Genomic DNA, 13,634 nt, shown 5'->3' on the forward strand with positions numbered 1-13,634 from the left:
AAAGGGACACCCCACTTTATAAAAATGCTAATTTCCAGCTCCCCTAGAGTAAAACATTAAGATTTTTACCATTTTGGAATCCATTCAGCCAATTTCTGGGTCTGGCGCTACCACTTTTAGCATAGCTAGCATAATCCATTGAATCCGATTAGACCATTAGCATCACGCTAAAAAATAACCAAAGAGTTTCGTAATTTTTCCAATTTAAAACTTGACTCTTCTGTAGTTACATCGTGTACTAAGATCGACGGAAAATTCAAAGTTGCGATTTTCTAGTGGGTACCCCCAGACCCGGCGATCGGCTGAATGGATTCCAAAATGGTAAAAATTAAATGTTTCACTCTAGGGGAGCTGGGAAATGAGCATATTTTCAAAAAAAGTGGAGTGTCCCTTTAAGCTGTTACAAAATTTAAAGTTATATTAGTGGCATCATTTAAAAAGAGATTTTCTTCCAGTATTTTGTTAGCATGTACATGGGCTTATCATTGTTAATGTAACAAAATTGCAAGATTTTGATTTGTGACCTAGAAATGTTAATGTATATCTGTGTAATTCCAGCAAGAATTTGTGCATTTTTTACAAATTGGCTATGTCGTATGAATTTGTATGAAGTTAATCGTGTAAAAACGTGCGATTATCATAAAAAACAGTTACGAATCCGACTTCAACGTCACAGGAGGGGTCAAGGCAAATCATACAAACATGTGAATGTAATTAAAACAATTCATTTATTAGCCACCTTGTAAAATATTTACAAATTGCCATTGGATAGCATTGGTTATTCATATAGTGCACAATGTTAAAGGTGCTAAATGTAGAAATCCTTGTTTTTAGTGACACCTGTGGCCATTAACTCTTTCCCCGCCAGCATTTTTTTTTTCAAAGTTGTCAGCCAGCACCAGCACTTTTTAGGATTTTTACAACAGTTTAATGCTTTCCAGAAAATATTCTTCATAAAATATATAAACATACAATATATCAAATGAAAGAACAGACCTTCTGCTTTCAAACAACAACAACAACAAACGATTCTACTTTCATTAGTTCTCTTTTTAACATTTTGAGCAGAAAAGCTGAGATAATTCCATTTATGTGAAGGACTTTTGATAAAGATCAAATGCAGAGCGATCCTGAAAACTTACACGGACATACAGGCGCCACCTGGTGGATAATAGCGTTATTACAAAAAGCCGGAAAGACTCGTCATTGGCAGGGAAGCGTTTTTTTCTTATAATTGACGAGTTCATTGTCAGGGAAAAGTTAAGTGTACTGCAACCAGCAACTTATTGCTTGTGCATGCAGTTGTGCACACTGTACTGAGGTGAAAAGTTAAAATCTCTCTACAGACTTTCATAGACAGCCAAGTATGTCTATGAATGTCTCATTTTTAAAGTTTTGTCACACAATGGCACTGAAAAAAATATTTTTCCCCATTAAATAGCCTCTATAAAAACTCTTTAATTTAAATTACTAAAATGTTTTCTGGTATAAAATTACATTGTGAATCTCTGATTTATTGTTCAATCTGCCTCCTCATATCTTTTATGTATGATAGTTCAGCAGGTCAAGGGTGATGAATGTACTCTATGAATGTTGCTTTGTTTGGTTTAGGAGCATAACAATGTCTGACTCAGACACCACACGTAGCTTCACATCCCGGTTCAATACTGCTTTGCCGGTAAAGTGGATAGAACAGGCCTGGGAGTCAGTATTGACACACAGAGAAACAACAGCATCCTCTTTTCTTTGACCAGGGATAATGAGGATAAGTCCTCCAGGAGGCATTTTAATGCGCTCTCTCTTTCTCTCTCACTTCTCCTCCCAGATGAGTTAAAGGAGAAATTGCAGGACTTTGTCAAGGAGACCAACGGCAAGCAGCCCGGTTTCATTAAAGTGGTGCGGCACAGTAAGCAGGAGGGGTTGATCCGCTCGCGTGTCAGTGGCTGGAGAGCCTCCTCTGCCCCTGTGGTGGCCCTGTTTGATGCCCACGTTGAGTTCAACACTGGCTGGTGGGTGATATGAGAACTCGAGCTTTTTCTAGTGCTTCATTGCCAGATTATAATTACTGCTTATTTTAATTTAAATGGTCTAAAGCATTCCTGTTGTTTATGCACTGAACTGAAATAAAGGATATTTTACCTGCAAAGGGTTGGAAAGAAATTCAGGACATCTGCTGTTATAGTGACGGCTTATCTAAAAAAACCTGTTACTGTAAGTGCTCAGTGTTTTTACATGGAACATAAAATGATTTTTTTTTATCTTGACTAGTGATGAGTTTCTTTAGTTACTGAGTTACTTCTAAAATTATTGAGTTTGTAAGTAACTTATTAAGTAAAGTTGAATTAGCTTAACTTATTTCGACTTTATTTAAAAGTTACGGCAACTTTTCACCAGTCAAGCTATACCTTTAACTCAGAATGTGTTAAGGAATGCAACGTCTGTGACCTGTGTATAACAAGTCACTTGCAAATATATGAGAGCCATACAAACAATGATACAAGGTATAAACTGCAAAAAAATGACTTTCTTATTTAGTATTTTTGTCTTGTTTTCAGTACAAATATCTAAACATTCTTTTTAATAAGCAAACTTACCTAGGAAAATGAGTTTAGTGTTTAGACGAAAATATCAAAGTTAAGTGAATTTGTGATTAAATCAAGCCAAAAATCTGCCGATGGGGTATGAAAATTTTACATTCATTTTCTTGTATTAAGTGTTTAAGAAAAAAGTTATTAAACTTATTTCTAGATTTTTTTTCTTACCCCATTGGCAGATTTTGTGCTTTTCTAAAGTACAAATTCACTTTAATTTGATGTGTTTTTTTCTTGTCTAAAAAATAGACTTATTTTCTCAAGTCAAGAAGTTACATATTGATTTAAGAATTGTTAGATATTTGTACTAAAAACAAGACAGCAATACTAAGTAAGAAAATCTTTTTTTTGCAGTCTACCCATCCAAACGTGGGAGGTCGGGGTATTTCTCCCATATTTTTATAAAACAAAAAAATCAGTGATAAAGGTTGCATATAATATCAACAAAAAAATTCAAAGCTGTTCACTAGACAGAGTAACTTATTGTATTGTTTTGTCTGTTCAGGGCTGAGCCAATCCTCCAAAGAATCAAAGAAGACAGAACCAGGATTATATCTCCATCTTTTGACAATATCAAATATGACACATTCGAGATTGAGGAGTACCCGCTGTCCGCTCAGGGCTTTGACTGGGAGCTGTGGTGTCGGTACCTGAACCCGCCGAAATCATGGTGGAACTTAAACAACAGCACTGCACCAATCAGGTGATCTGTTCAATTCATTCATGAATGTTACATTTATTCATTAATACATTAGCTTTAGTAACAGAATAAAAGGCTATATCTATGTCATGTATCAGCCAATGTTAGCTTTTATAAATATTGCATTTGACGATTCTGACAAAAATTAGTTAAAAGTTTTTTTTTTCAGTTTTAAACTAAATATTTAACTATATTTGTCCAATTTGTATTACATTAACACATGGAAGATGCTTTAATCCAAAGCATTTTATATTGCATTTCAGGTATACTGTACATTTGTGACCCGCCTGTATATCACAAAACCATAAGTTGCATGAGTATATTTGTAGCAATAGCTAACAATACATTGTTGGGTGGTTTCCCAAACAAGGATTACTGTGGGTTAACACCAGCCGTGTTTGAGGCGTCAAATTCGTGTCTAGTTTGCCGCTTGAACATTTGAGTTTACTCGCTTCATTCACGTGGGAAAGCCGCACGTGAAATTCTAGTCATTGAGACATTCACGTGAAAATTCACCTCATTGGAGCTAATCACGTCACTACTAGAGCAAGCTCCTGATTGGTTAACGTGGTGCATTTTTCCGCCAAAGTTCACATTTTTCAACTCCCGCATTTCCTGCGGCGGCGCTCAATTTGTGCCATTCACGTGAACTAGGCGGAATCGCGTCTACCTCCGCGAGACCTCCAGATTAGCGTCAACGTCTTCACATTGACTTAACATTGAAATCTCTCGCGCTTGACGCCTCTACAGGCTGATTACAGGCTGGTGTGAACGCAGCTTTAGACTAGTCCTAGACTAAAATAAATGTAAGAGCTGTCCAAACTGAAAACAACTTGCACTGACATATCTTAAAATACATCAGTGCCCTTTGTTTTGCCTCATGCACACAAGTAATGTTTTTAGTAAAGCATGTTTGTTCAAACTAGTTATACTTCCCAATTAAACTAAGGTCTAGTTATGGCTTAAGCTAATCCCTGTCCGGGAAACCACCCATGTATGGTTCCAAATTTTCATTAGGATATTAAGTAAAGATCATGTTCCATGAAGATATTTTGTAAATTTCCTACTGTAAGTATATAAAAACTTTATTTATCATTACTAATATGTGTTGCTAAGGACTTATTTTTTTTATTTTTTTTCAATATTTAGATTTTTTGCACCCTCAGATTCCAGATTTTCAAATCATTGTATGCAAGTCCAGTAATTGTATTCTGATACTGTATGCTAAAGAAGCATTAGTGTCATTTATCATTGCCCTGTTATTTGTTTGACTCTTTAGGAGTCCTGCCCTGATTGGCTGTTTTGTGGTGGACAGGCAGTACTTTGCCGAGATTGGCCTGCTAGACGAAGGCATGGAGATTTATGGAGGAGAGAACGTGGAGCTGGGTGTGAGGGTGAGATGTGTCATTCACTACAGCCCATGACCTAATAAGAATAATGGATTCAACCCTGAAGGATTAACAACTGTAAACTCTCATTCTTGGCAGGATAGTTCAGATCGGCACCATTTACTATATACCTTGTCAAAAAACATTTTTTATGTAGTTGTAATTGTGAATGAGAGAATGCTTTTGTTCCCCTAGCCAAGATTTAATTAACACTACTGTATACCAAAATCAACATATTTCTTTCAGTTTGTTTAGCAGTTATTTATATATAAAGGAGGTTGCATACTCGCAGGTATTGCACACTGGACACACACATTTTCAACCTTTCATAATCATGAACGATTTGGGACAAATACGGTGTTATTCAATACTAAACTATGTGGGTGGTGCGGCATGGATTTGAACAGCATCCAGAGTCAACAGTCGCTGTCAGAAGCTGCCGGTGTGTACATTGATAGAAAATAATGTGTTCGGTTTTTAGATACATGATGCGACGTGATGCAGCGTGCAGCTTCTTGCCCGTTCCGCAACCTCCTAAAGCATTAAATCCTTGACGATGATTTGTCAAAACACTCTTAAAAATAAAGGTGCTACACAATAGAGGAACCTTTACCTTTCTTTTACACAAACTTTTCCTTGAAGTAAAGAAACAAGGACACACCCAACCGATGCAAAATAGCGCAGACTTTAAAGTCGGCTCACATTGCCCACATGCTGGCTGCGTCTGGGTACAAACTTGCCCTGGCACACCAAACAGACGGCGGCCAAGTAGCACATCCATTCTGTGCCTGCGTGAGATGAGATACTTTCCATACCAGCAGGGGGCAGAACTTGGTATTCATTAATCAAAACGGGAAATCGAAAGAGCAAGTGACTGCTGGGATACAAAACATAAACAAAGCAGCGCTAGCTTACCAGTTGCACGCAAATCTCGCTCACCACAGACAAATTTGGGATATATATGTAATGTCTTAAGCCATATGTTTTTGTATTTGAATGAGAGATGCAAAAATGAAATTAGCATCCTGAAATCGTCGTTTGCTTGCTTCGTCACTTGTGTTTTTCTTCTTGTGCACTGGTGGATATGCCAGAATGATCCAACTCCCATACGATAGCCACCGCTGATTCGACCCTCAACCTGATTTTGCCAAGTGACAGATGTCCTCAGGGCAACGTATTGTGTTGACCCAAGGACAACATTTTTGTAAATAAAACCTAAACCCACTCAGTATCGGCTTGTGACTTCTCTTCCAAGGGGCGCAAATTCAAAATATGTGTTTGTAGTGTCGTGTGTTGCTTGCGTTTTCAAAATATGTGTTTGTTGCGTCATGTAAACCATGTGCATAACATGTTTTGTCAAAATAAGTGCCTACTGCACACACGTCAAAACCATTTATGATAAAAGAGACGCTCACGTTCACTTAATACACGCAAGACACTCCTTTAACAGTAAACTCTGATTACGCATGAGATCATGCGAGTATCTGGCAAACGCGAGCGTCTCTTTTATCATAAAACCTTAAGACGCGTCTGCAGCAGGCACTTATTTTGACAAGACACCTGATGCACACAGGATCATTCGACACGCAGAACACATATTTTGAAGTCACCGATCACCACTCCCATAACTAAACCCTAAATTCAAATGAAAAGTGAAAAATAATTGTCTAGAAGCAGCTAATCCTGGTTGTAAGCTTAAACTTGAAACAAACTGTAAACTTATTTCTGAAATTTGATTGGTTGATTGAAATGTTGTCCCAGGGTCAACATAATGTTGCCCTGAGGACATCAACCACTTGGCAAAATCAGGATCACCCCGATGAACATGATGAAGGTGATGGTGACTAACTTTCCGGATGGTGCAGAACACACCGAAATAATAACTCATTCCCTGCCAGCCCCGAAAAGTTGCCCGGCCCCCCCAGCATTTTTGTGATTTTCACAAAAGTTTCACAGAATGCTTTCCAGGAAAATTTTCTTCTATAAATATATAAACATACAAATATATAAATACACATTTTTAAGCAAAAAGCTGAAATAATAGCATTTTTGTGAAGGAATTTTGTTAGAGATCAGATTCAGAACGATTATCAAAACATATACAAATTAGTACGTCATTTTTTGCGTCAATTTTTTTTATAAATTGGGTGAGTGCCAGTGATGCGCGGGTCAATGTATAAACAACACGCACTCGACTGACGTTTTCAACTAACTTGCCCGCAACTCGGACAGCAAAAAAATAAAAAAATTATTATTGTACCCGACCCGCTCCCTTGCCCGCATTTTTTTTAAGTAGTAATTGTTTAAAAGAGTAAATAGGCATCTTTATTTCAAACGACCCAACCGACCGCGACCCGAATATCATTAAAAATATTTTTGGATGACTCGTAACCGCGGGCGACCGCAGGCACCCACTCATTTCGGATCAACCCGCGCATCACTGGTAAGTGCGCCATCTTCATTTTCTATAAATATATAAACATACAAATTTTATCAAATTAAAGAAAACACCCTCTGCTTTCAAACAAACAATAAACAAACAAACAAACAAAATGGGGGAAAAAACTTTCATTATATATTTACTTTTTCTACTTAATTTAACCACTGAAATATGGATATTTCTCTTCAAAAATACAACATTTTGAGAAAAAAAGCTTAAAAAATTGCGTTTTTGTAAAGGAATTTATGTTACAGATCAGACTCAGAATAACTATCAAACATAAAGGCAGTTAAAATAAATCATTAAATCTTTTTAACTTCCGTTTTTGATAAATTCGGTTTGGCGCCATCCAGTGGATTACACTTTCACTTTGAAATTCGTCCAGAAAGGCATATTTATTAGTTAAATATGAACTCATAAATGACGAGATAACTCGTCAATGGCGGTGAATGAGTTAATTGACGAGAGAACTCGTCAATGGTGGGAAAATAGTAAAGTTGGGTGACACTTAAAACATGCCCAAACGTTGACAAATGGCTTGGTGTGTACCGGGCTTTAGGCTTTTCTATGAAAATGTTAGAAAAATTACTGAATGGTTCTTTGGTACAGTGTTTTTATTGTGTAGCATTGCTCTGTTACTGTTCTGCATGTCAGAGATTACATCTTCCACTTTATTTCAAATTTGAATTAACATTTATGCCCTACTAATACTTTTATTATGTGGTAACTGTTGTATAAACGCATTAACAGGCTCAGGGGTGTGCTTTATATTGTGACATCTGAAGGCATTCCTGGGACTCTTGGCTAACAATGCTCAAGAGTCATAACTGTATTCACAATATAATGTATCTGTGAGTGCCTTATTACTTTAGCTCTTAAAACCAGCATTTATTGAATCATTAGGGTACTTATGCACAAACTGGATTGCCTTGCAAATAACAATTTTCTAATAGAATTAAATCACAAATGGAAAAGTTTTCTCTGTGATAGTTTTCCAGCTTTAAGATCATTGCAGTGCTGAAAAAGTTTCCATCGAGCTTTATTTTTTGAACAGACTGAAAGAAGTTCTCTTGCACTATTTTGCACCATCCGTTCTTTTTCATCTATTTTAAGACGATGCCCAGTCCCTGCTGATGAAAAGCAGACCCACAGCATGACTAAAAACCTACAAACTACCACTTTCACTTTTTTTAAGGCGTTAGATTTGAGCGTGTTACATTTTTGCCACACATGCGCATGACGCACATGACTTCACAGGTTTCTTTTTGTAAGTAATGGCTTCTTTTGTGCCAGACCGGTGTTATTCAGAGTTGTCTGGTACACCTTTACTTCACTTTTAACCACTGAAGCTGTAGCTCTCTGAAAGGGACCAGTGTCCTCTCTGTGGCTGCTTTCTGAAGTCTCACGCTGTTCATGTTGAGATTTTGGAAGGATGACCTTTTCTAGCCGGTGTCTGGGTGATTTTATGTAGCGTTTTTTTTCTTTATGAGTAAAACGCTTGGATATTATTTTGTACAGTTTTACAGGAGTGGCTATCAGCACAAAAACCCATCAAAACAATATTATGTCAGTTTTTAAGTTATTTATTTGCAGGGTTTCCCGAAGAAAATTAGTTAGTTAAGGTGCTATGGTTTGGTGGGTGGGTGGTGCCAAGGGCGTATGCGTCATGATGAAAATTAAAATATGTAAATAAAATAATAAATAAAATATTTATTTTTAAAACACTCAAATAAAACTTAATTTTGAAGAAACTATGACAAAAACACATACTAGATTATTTAATTAATTAAATGTGTTTACTTCTAACGGGAATAGCTGCGTGATGAAGTGAAACTAAAGGGTTAATAAACACAAACTAAAGCAGATGTAGAACGTCAGGCGAACGATGATAGACGGCGCAAAAATGGTAAAAACTGACTATTTCTCACTATTAATTACATTATCTTAAAGAGTAACTACTGTAAAATGTAAATAATGCATAAATAATGTGAGCAAGAGCGCTCAACAATTATATCTCATCAACAGGCACGTGAAACCCTAGCAGGTTGCTCAAATAACAAAATCACCTGCTAACTTAATTTAAAATGGCAAGAACTATAGACTAATACAATAACAGGCTTAAATAACCTCAAAACATAAGTCCACTTACAGTTCTCACAGACACGCGTTTTATCTATCGACATGACGGACCACGTCGTATCTAATTTCGGCCGTGTGGTCTGCGTGCACGCTCGCGGTGTATAGCGCGTCTGCGCTATTCTCCGAGATGTTTTATCAACTTAGTTATCCTCCAGACAGTGATGGTCCGGACCACGTCTTTCTCATTTCGTCCCCAGTGGCGCGCGTCCCCGCTCGCGGTGTGATGCGCCTACACACGCTATTCTCCGAGATGCACTTGACGGCCTTTTGTGCAGCGAACTATTATTATTTTTTGGACAACCTAGTTAAGGCGGTAGGGTTTCCAAGTTTAGGCGGGCCGCCTTAACTGAAATATGCTGCAGGAAACCCTGCTTTGTTTACATTTACATTAAACACTTTTGTCCAAAGCAATGCACACTGTCAGAAAAAATGGTCCGTACCCTCTCATGAAGTACATCTTTGCACTTAAAGAGCTCATACTAACCTACCTTTATAAATGACATCTATAGGGACTATTTTTGTCCCTTGTTTTGACAGCATAAACTAAAGTGCATTACAAGCTATATATTTTATGTATATGTGTGTTCTTTGAGAATCCTTTTGATATGTGGGATCTACAGTAGTGCGTGTTTATTTGCCTTTTGTGTGCAGTTGTGCTCCTGGTTTTTGGATGTGTTATTTTTTTCGATAGAAAAAAAAGGAGTGTGTTGACATAAAGCTACAGTATGTTTTGCCTTTCTCACATGCTTTCAAAACAATGTTCTGAATGCTCAAGTTCATGTGTATAGACACAGGTGATACTTCGATTGTGTTGAGCCGATCTTAGTGTTGTAAAAATTGCGATTTTGATGCTGACAACATATTGAAGGCATAGCTTCTAGTTCTTTTGCGACCACTTCAGGTACTCAAAATGGGGGAAGACAAGATTGAGATTTAAGTGAAGCCCGCTGATATTCATGAATATATGTAGTGATCTTCAGTGATTTTCAAACGGGCACCAATGAGTAGTAAGCCATACAAAGGACACTAGAGGTGAATTTCTCCTCTAGTGTGTGTGTTTGTGTGTCGGATGACCCATCCCTCCTTTCCCTCGGGGCACTAGCTAAGGAATTTCGCATTGCCAATATAAAAATGATCTAAATGGATCATTTAACAAATAAAAAATATGTTAATTGTAAATTGAAGGTCGTTTGTCATCTAATTTATCTGAATAAATTTGTGAGATTATGACTCAACACTCCATAAGGAACACACAGACGGAATTTATTAACAAAAGATAAACAAGAATAAATAAAAACACTATTAAATTATACTAAAGAATAATAAGGATTAAAACTAAAGTGCAAAGAATAGAGAATAGAAGTGACTGAATTTAATTTATGGCAGAATGTTTCTAATAAGATGACAACCTTATTTCTCATAAAATGGATAATTAAAGAATTATCTATTAAACATTTGAAATCAGTTATGCAATATTGAAAAGCATATATGGTAAACAGTTACTGACAGAATACACCAATGCCAAAGTCTCTGGAGAGAAGTTTGGTTAGTGATATTTACGTTCTGCGCAGTCAAATGAGCAGTCCAGTGGTGACACTTCATCCACTGTCAGGCTTTGCCATGCTGCCGGGGGGAATGGATTCATTTTCCATTCAACAGCCTTGAACACAAAGTGCTGTGAAATGCTGATCTCCTGGAGCACCAAGAAGATCCTAGCAATCTGGTACACACAGATGCGGTCTTGGAGCCGGTGCAGAAGGTCCTTAACAATCTGGAACATGCAGATGAAGGTCCCTTGAAGTAAAAGTTTGCTCCACTGTGCTTCATCTTGTTGCAGACGTCTGTGATTGCTTTCTGGACGAGAAGCCTCGGAACGTGGTGTGATCCGCTTAGTCTCTGCACAGACAGGCCAGAAACTCAGAACTTGTGATTTGCTCTTAACTCCTACCACATGGCTGGAGATTCAGAACTCGAGGCCGATCTGTTTCAGTCTCTGTTGTGAAATGCAGAATGATGAGCTGTAAAATCCCTCAGGGAATTTTTTCACAAACTTGGTTGATTCTTGGTGATCTGTTAGTATCTCCCAGAATATATATATATGAATAAAAGGCATTTAAAAAAATAGTTACCATCAAAATCAGTATTGTATCAGATCAGTACTAAAAAGTAAATTCAAATTAATTTTACACAAAATCCGATATCTGCCGTGTTCCTTTGTCATCTTTTTCCCAAACGCGATAAACGGCACTCCTCCTTCTCTGCAGAATGCAATAAACCTGCTTAACCAATCAAAGCGCACCATTCCACGCACTGTAAACAAAACAATGGCGGCGCTTTGAATACACACAGAATCCTAGGCTGTTCCTCAATATGTGTTCTTCTGCGATCCTACGTCCTTGTGTTCTTGCTCTACGTCATCATTAACAGTCGAAGTTCAATTCCAATTCTCAAGAACACAAGTACAAAGGACGCATGAAAATACCCGGATGTGTTCTTGATATTGAGGATGCATCGAGTGCAGACTTGCGCGCTGAAATCTGGGGAGGTCAGGAAGATCACACACATCTCAATTCTCACAAGTGCGTTCTGTGTTCTCGCGACCTTCTGAGTTTGTTCTTCCAAGGTCGCCTGGTAAGACCAATCTTCACGAGAACGCAAGTCCGTTCTTTGCGTTCTTGGAACTGAGAAACAACCCTAGTTTTCCTCATCTTGTACTTCGTTATCAACAAACAAACAGAAACAAAATAATACTTTTAATGGCATTGATAAACCTGTGGTGTTTTCTGTGGCGGGGAAGAAACGTAAGTCATCAAAGTCGTAAAAGGGCATCAAATTTAATTATTTACGTAAGAGGCACTCGGGCGAAGGAAAATGCCGACTGTTGCTTGTTCTTAAACAACAGCAGCAAGCTTCTGTCATGCTAACACATTGACCCCAGGGGATCTTATAAAAAACGTTCCATTATTTTACGCAAAGCCAACGAAAATCAAGCAGGACCAAAACAGCTAATCTGATCGCTGTCAAAAAAGTTCAGCAACGACGTCCCAAGAATGACAGCAGCAAATACAGTATTCTTAATATGACAAAAAAAGGGTTTTTATTAATGACATTAATGATTATGTTTTTAATCAGTGTATACCACTAGTCAACTAAATGAATATAACATGGCAAAGATGAATGCACATTTATTTATTGATTCAATAGATTTATAGCATTTTGATTTTTTTCTGCATATTTATAAAATATTATATTATATATAGTTATATATATAATATTATATATAGTTTTATATATATAGTTATATATATATATATATATATATATATATATATATATATATATATATATATATATATATATATATATATAGTTGCACAAAACTATATATAAATATATAAAAATATACATAAAGACTAATATATAATAATAATATAATTTATGTGTGTGTGTGTGTATGTATATGTTTGTATATGTATGTATGTGTGTGTGTGTGTGTGTGTGTGTGTGTGTGTGTATGTGTGTGTGTATATGTTAAAGGTTTTTTTTTTTAGAACCAATCAGCCAAAAATGGTTCTTCTTTGGCATCATGAAGCACATTTATTTTTAAGGGTGTATGCAATTTATATGCTATGCGTAAGCAATAAGGTACGAGAGGCTGTGCTGTATCGTGAATAAGTAACGGCTGAAGGGCGTTGTTAGGCACGACGCGAAGCGGAGTGCCTGCAACCCTTTCAGCCGTTACTTATTCACGATACAGCACTTGCCTCGAGTACCTTATTGCTTTTATAAAACGGTTACTACACAATATTAAATTAAAAAAAATATTAGTGCAACTTTCATGAAGTTAAATCAATAAAAGCATTCCTTCTGCTAGAAAAAATAGTCCCTGACTGTGAACAATAACATGAAAGTTCAAATAAAAACAACAAACTGTTCTCAAACTTTGTCTCATTATATGTTTATGTGTTGCTAAGGGTGTTGCTAAGGGCGCAGTGATATTAAATAGAACAGTTGGGTGAAGCGGTCATAGCAGTGTTTTATCATGAATAAAGCACACCTACTGACCAATCAGAATCAAGGATTGGAACTAACCGTTTTATAAATAGATTTATATGTTTTTAGCCATTTGGTAGATTAGGGAGTAGGCCACACCTTCCATTAAAAATATGAATAATCACATAATCCATTTTGTAATAAAATATTCAATGACCTTTGTGTGAGCCCAACAACAGGTTATGTTTGGGTAATTATTTCCAGCTAAATTACAGTTTATTTTCCAACTGGTGTACAAGTTTGTGTGTTTGTCCTGAAACACCATACTATATATTTTTGCTAAAACATATGAGATGCAAAAGCACCTCCAATGTCAAAAATTA

General features: G+C 36.8%; 1 protein-coding gene across 1 annotated transcript in view; it reads left to right on the forward strand.

Annotated features, from left to right (window-relative positions):
- The window catches only part of galnt18b (UDP-N-acetyl-alpha-D-galactosamine:polypeptide N-acetylgalactosaminyltransferase 18b), a 137,833-nt gene that overhangs the window by 77,468 nt on the left and 46,731 nt on the right, over window positions 1-13,634 (forward strand). Inside the window, exons 4-6 of the mRNA XM_055213705.2 lie at window positions 1,826-2,009; window positions 3,097-3,294; window positions 4,571-4,685. Coding sequence (XP_055069680.1) covers window positions 1,826-2,009; window positions 3,097-3,294; window positions 4,571-4,685 — 497 coding nt within the window. The remainder of the gene's footprint in view (window positions 1-1,825; window positions 2,010-3,096; window positions 3,295-4,570; window positions 4,686-13,634) is intronic.

The sequence above is a fragment of the Misgurnus anguillicaudatus genome, chromosome 21, assembly GCF_027580225.2.
Source record: "Misgurnus anguillicaudatus chromosome 21, ASM2758022v2, whole genome shotgun sequence".
NCBI classification, from domain to species: domain Eukaryota; kingdom Metazoa; phylum Chordata; class Actinopteri; order Cypriniformes; family Cobitidae; genus Misgurnus; species Misgurnus anguillicaudatus.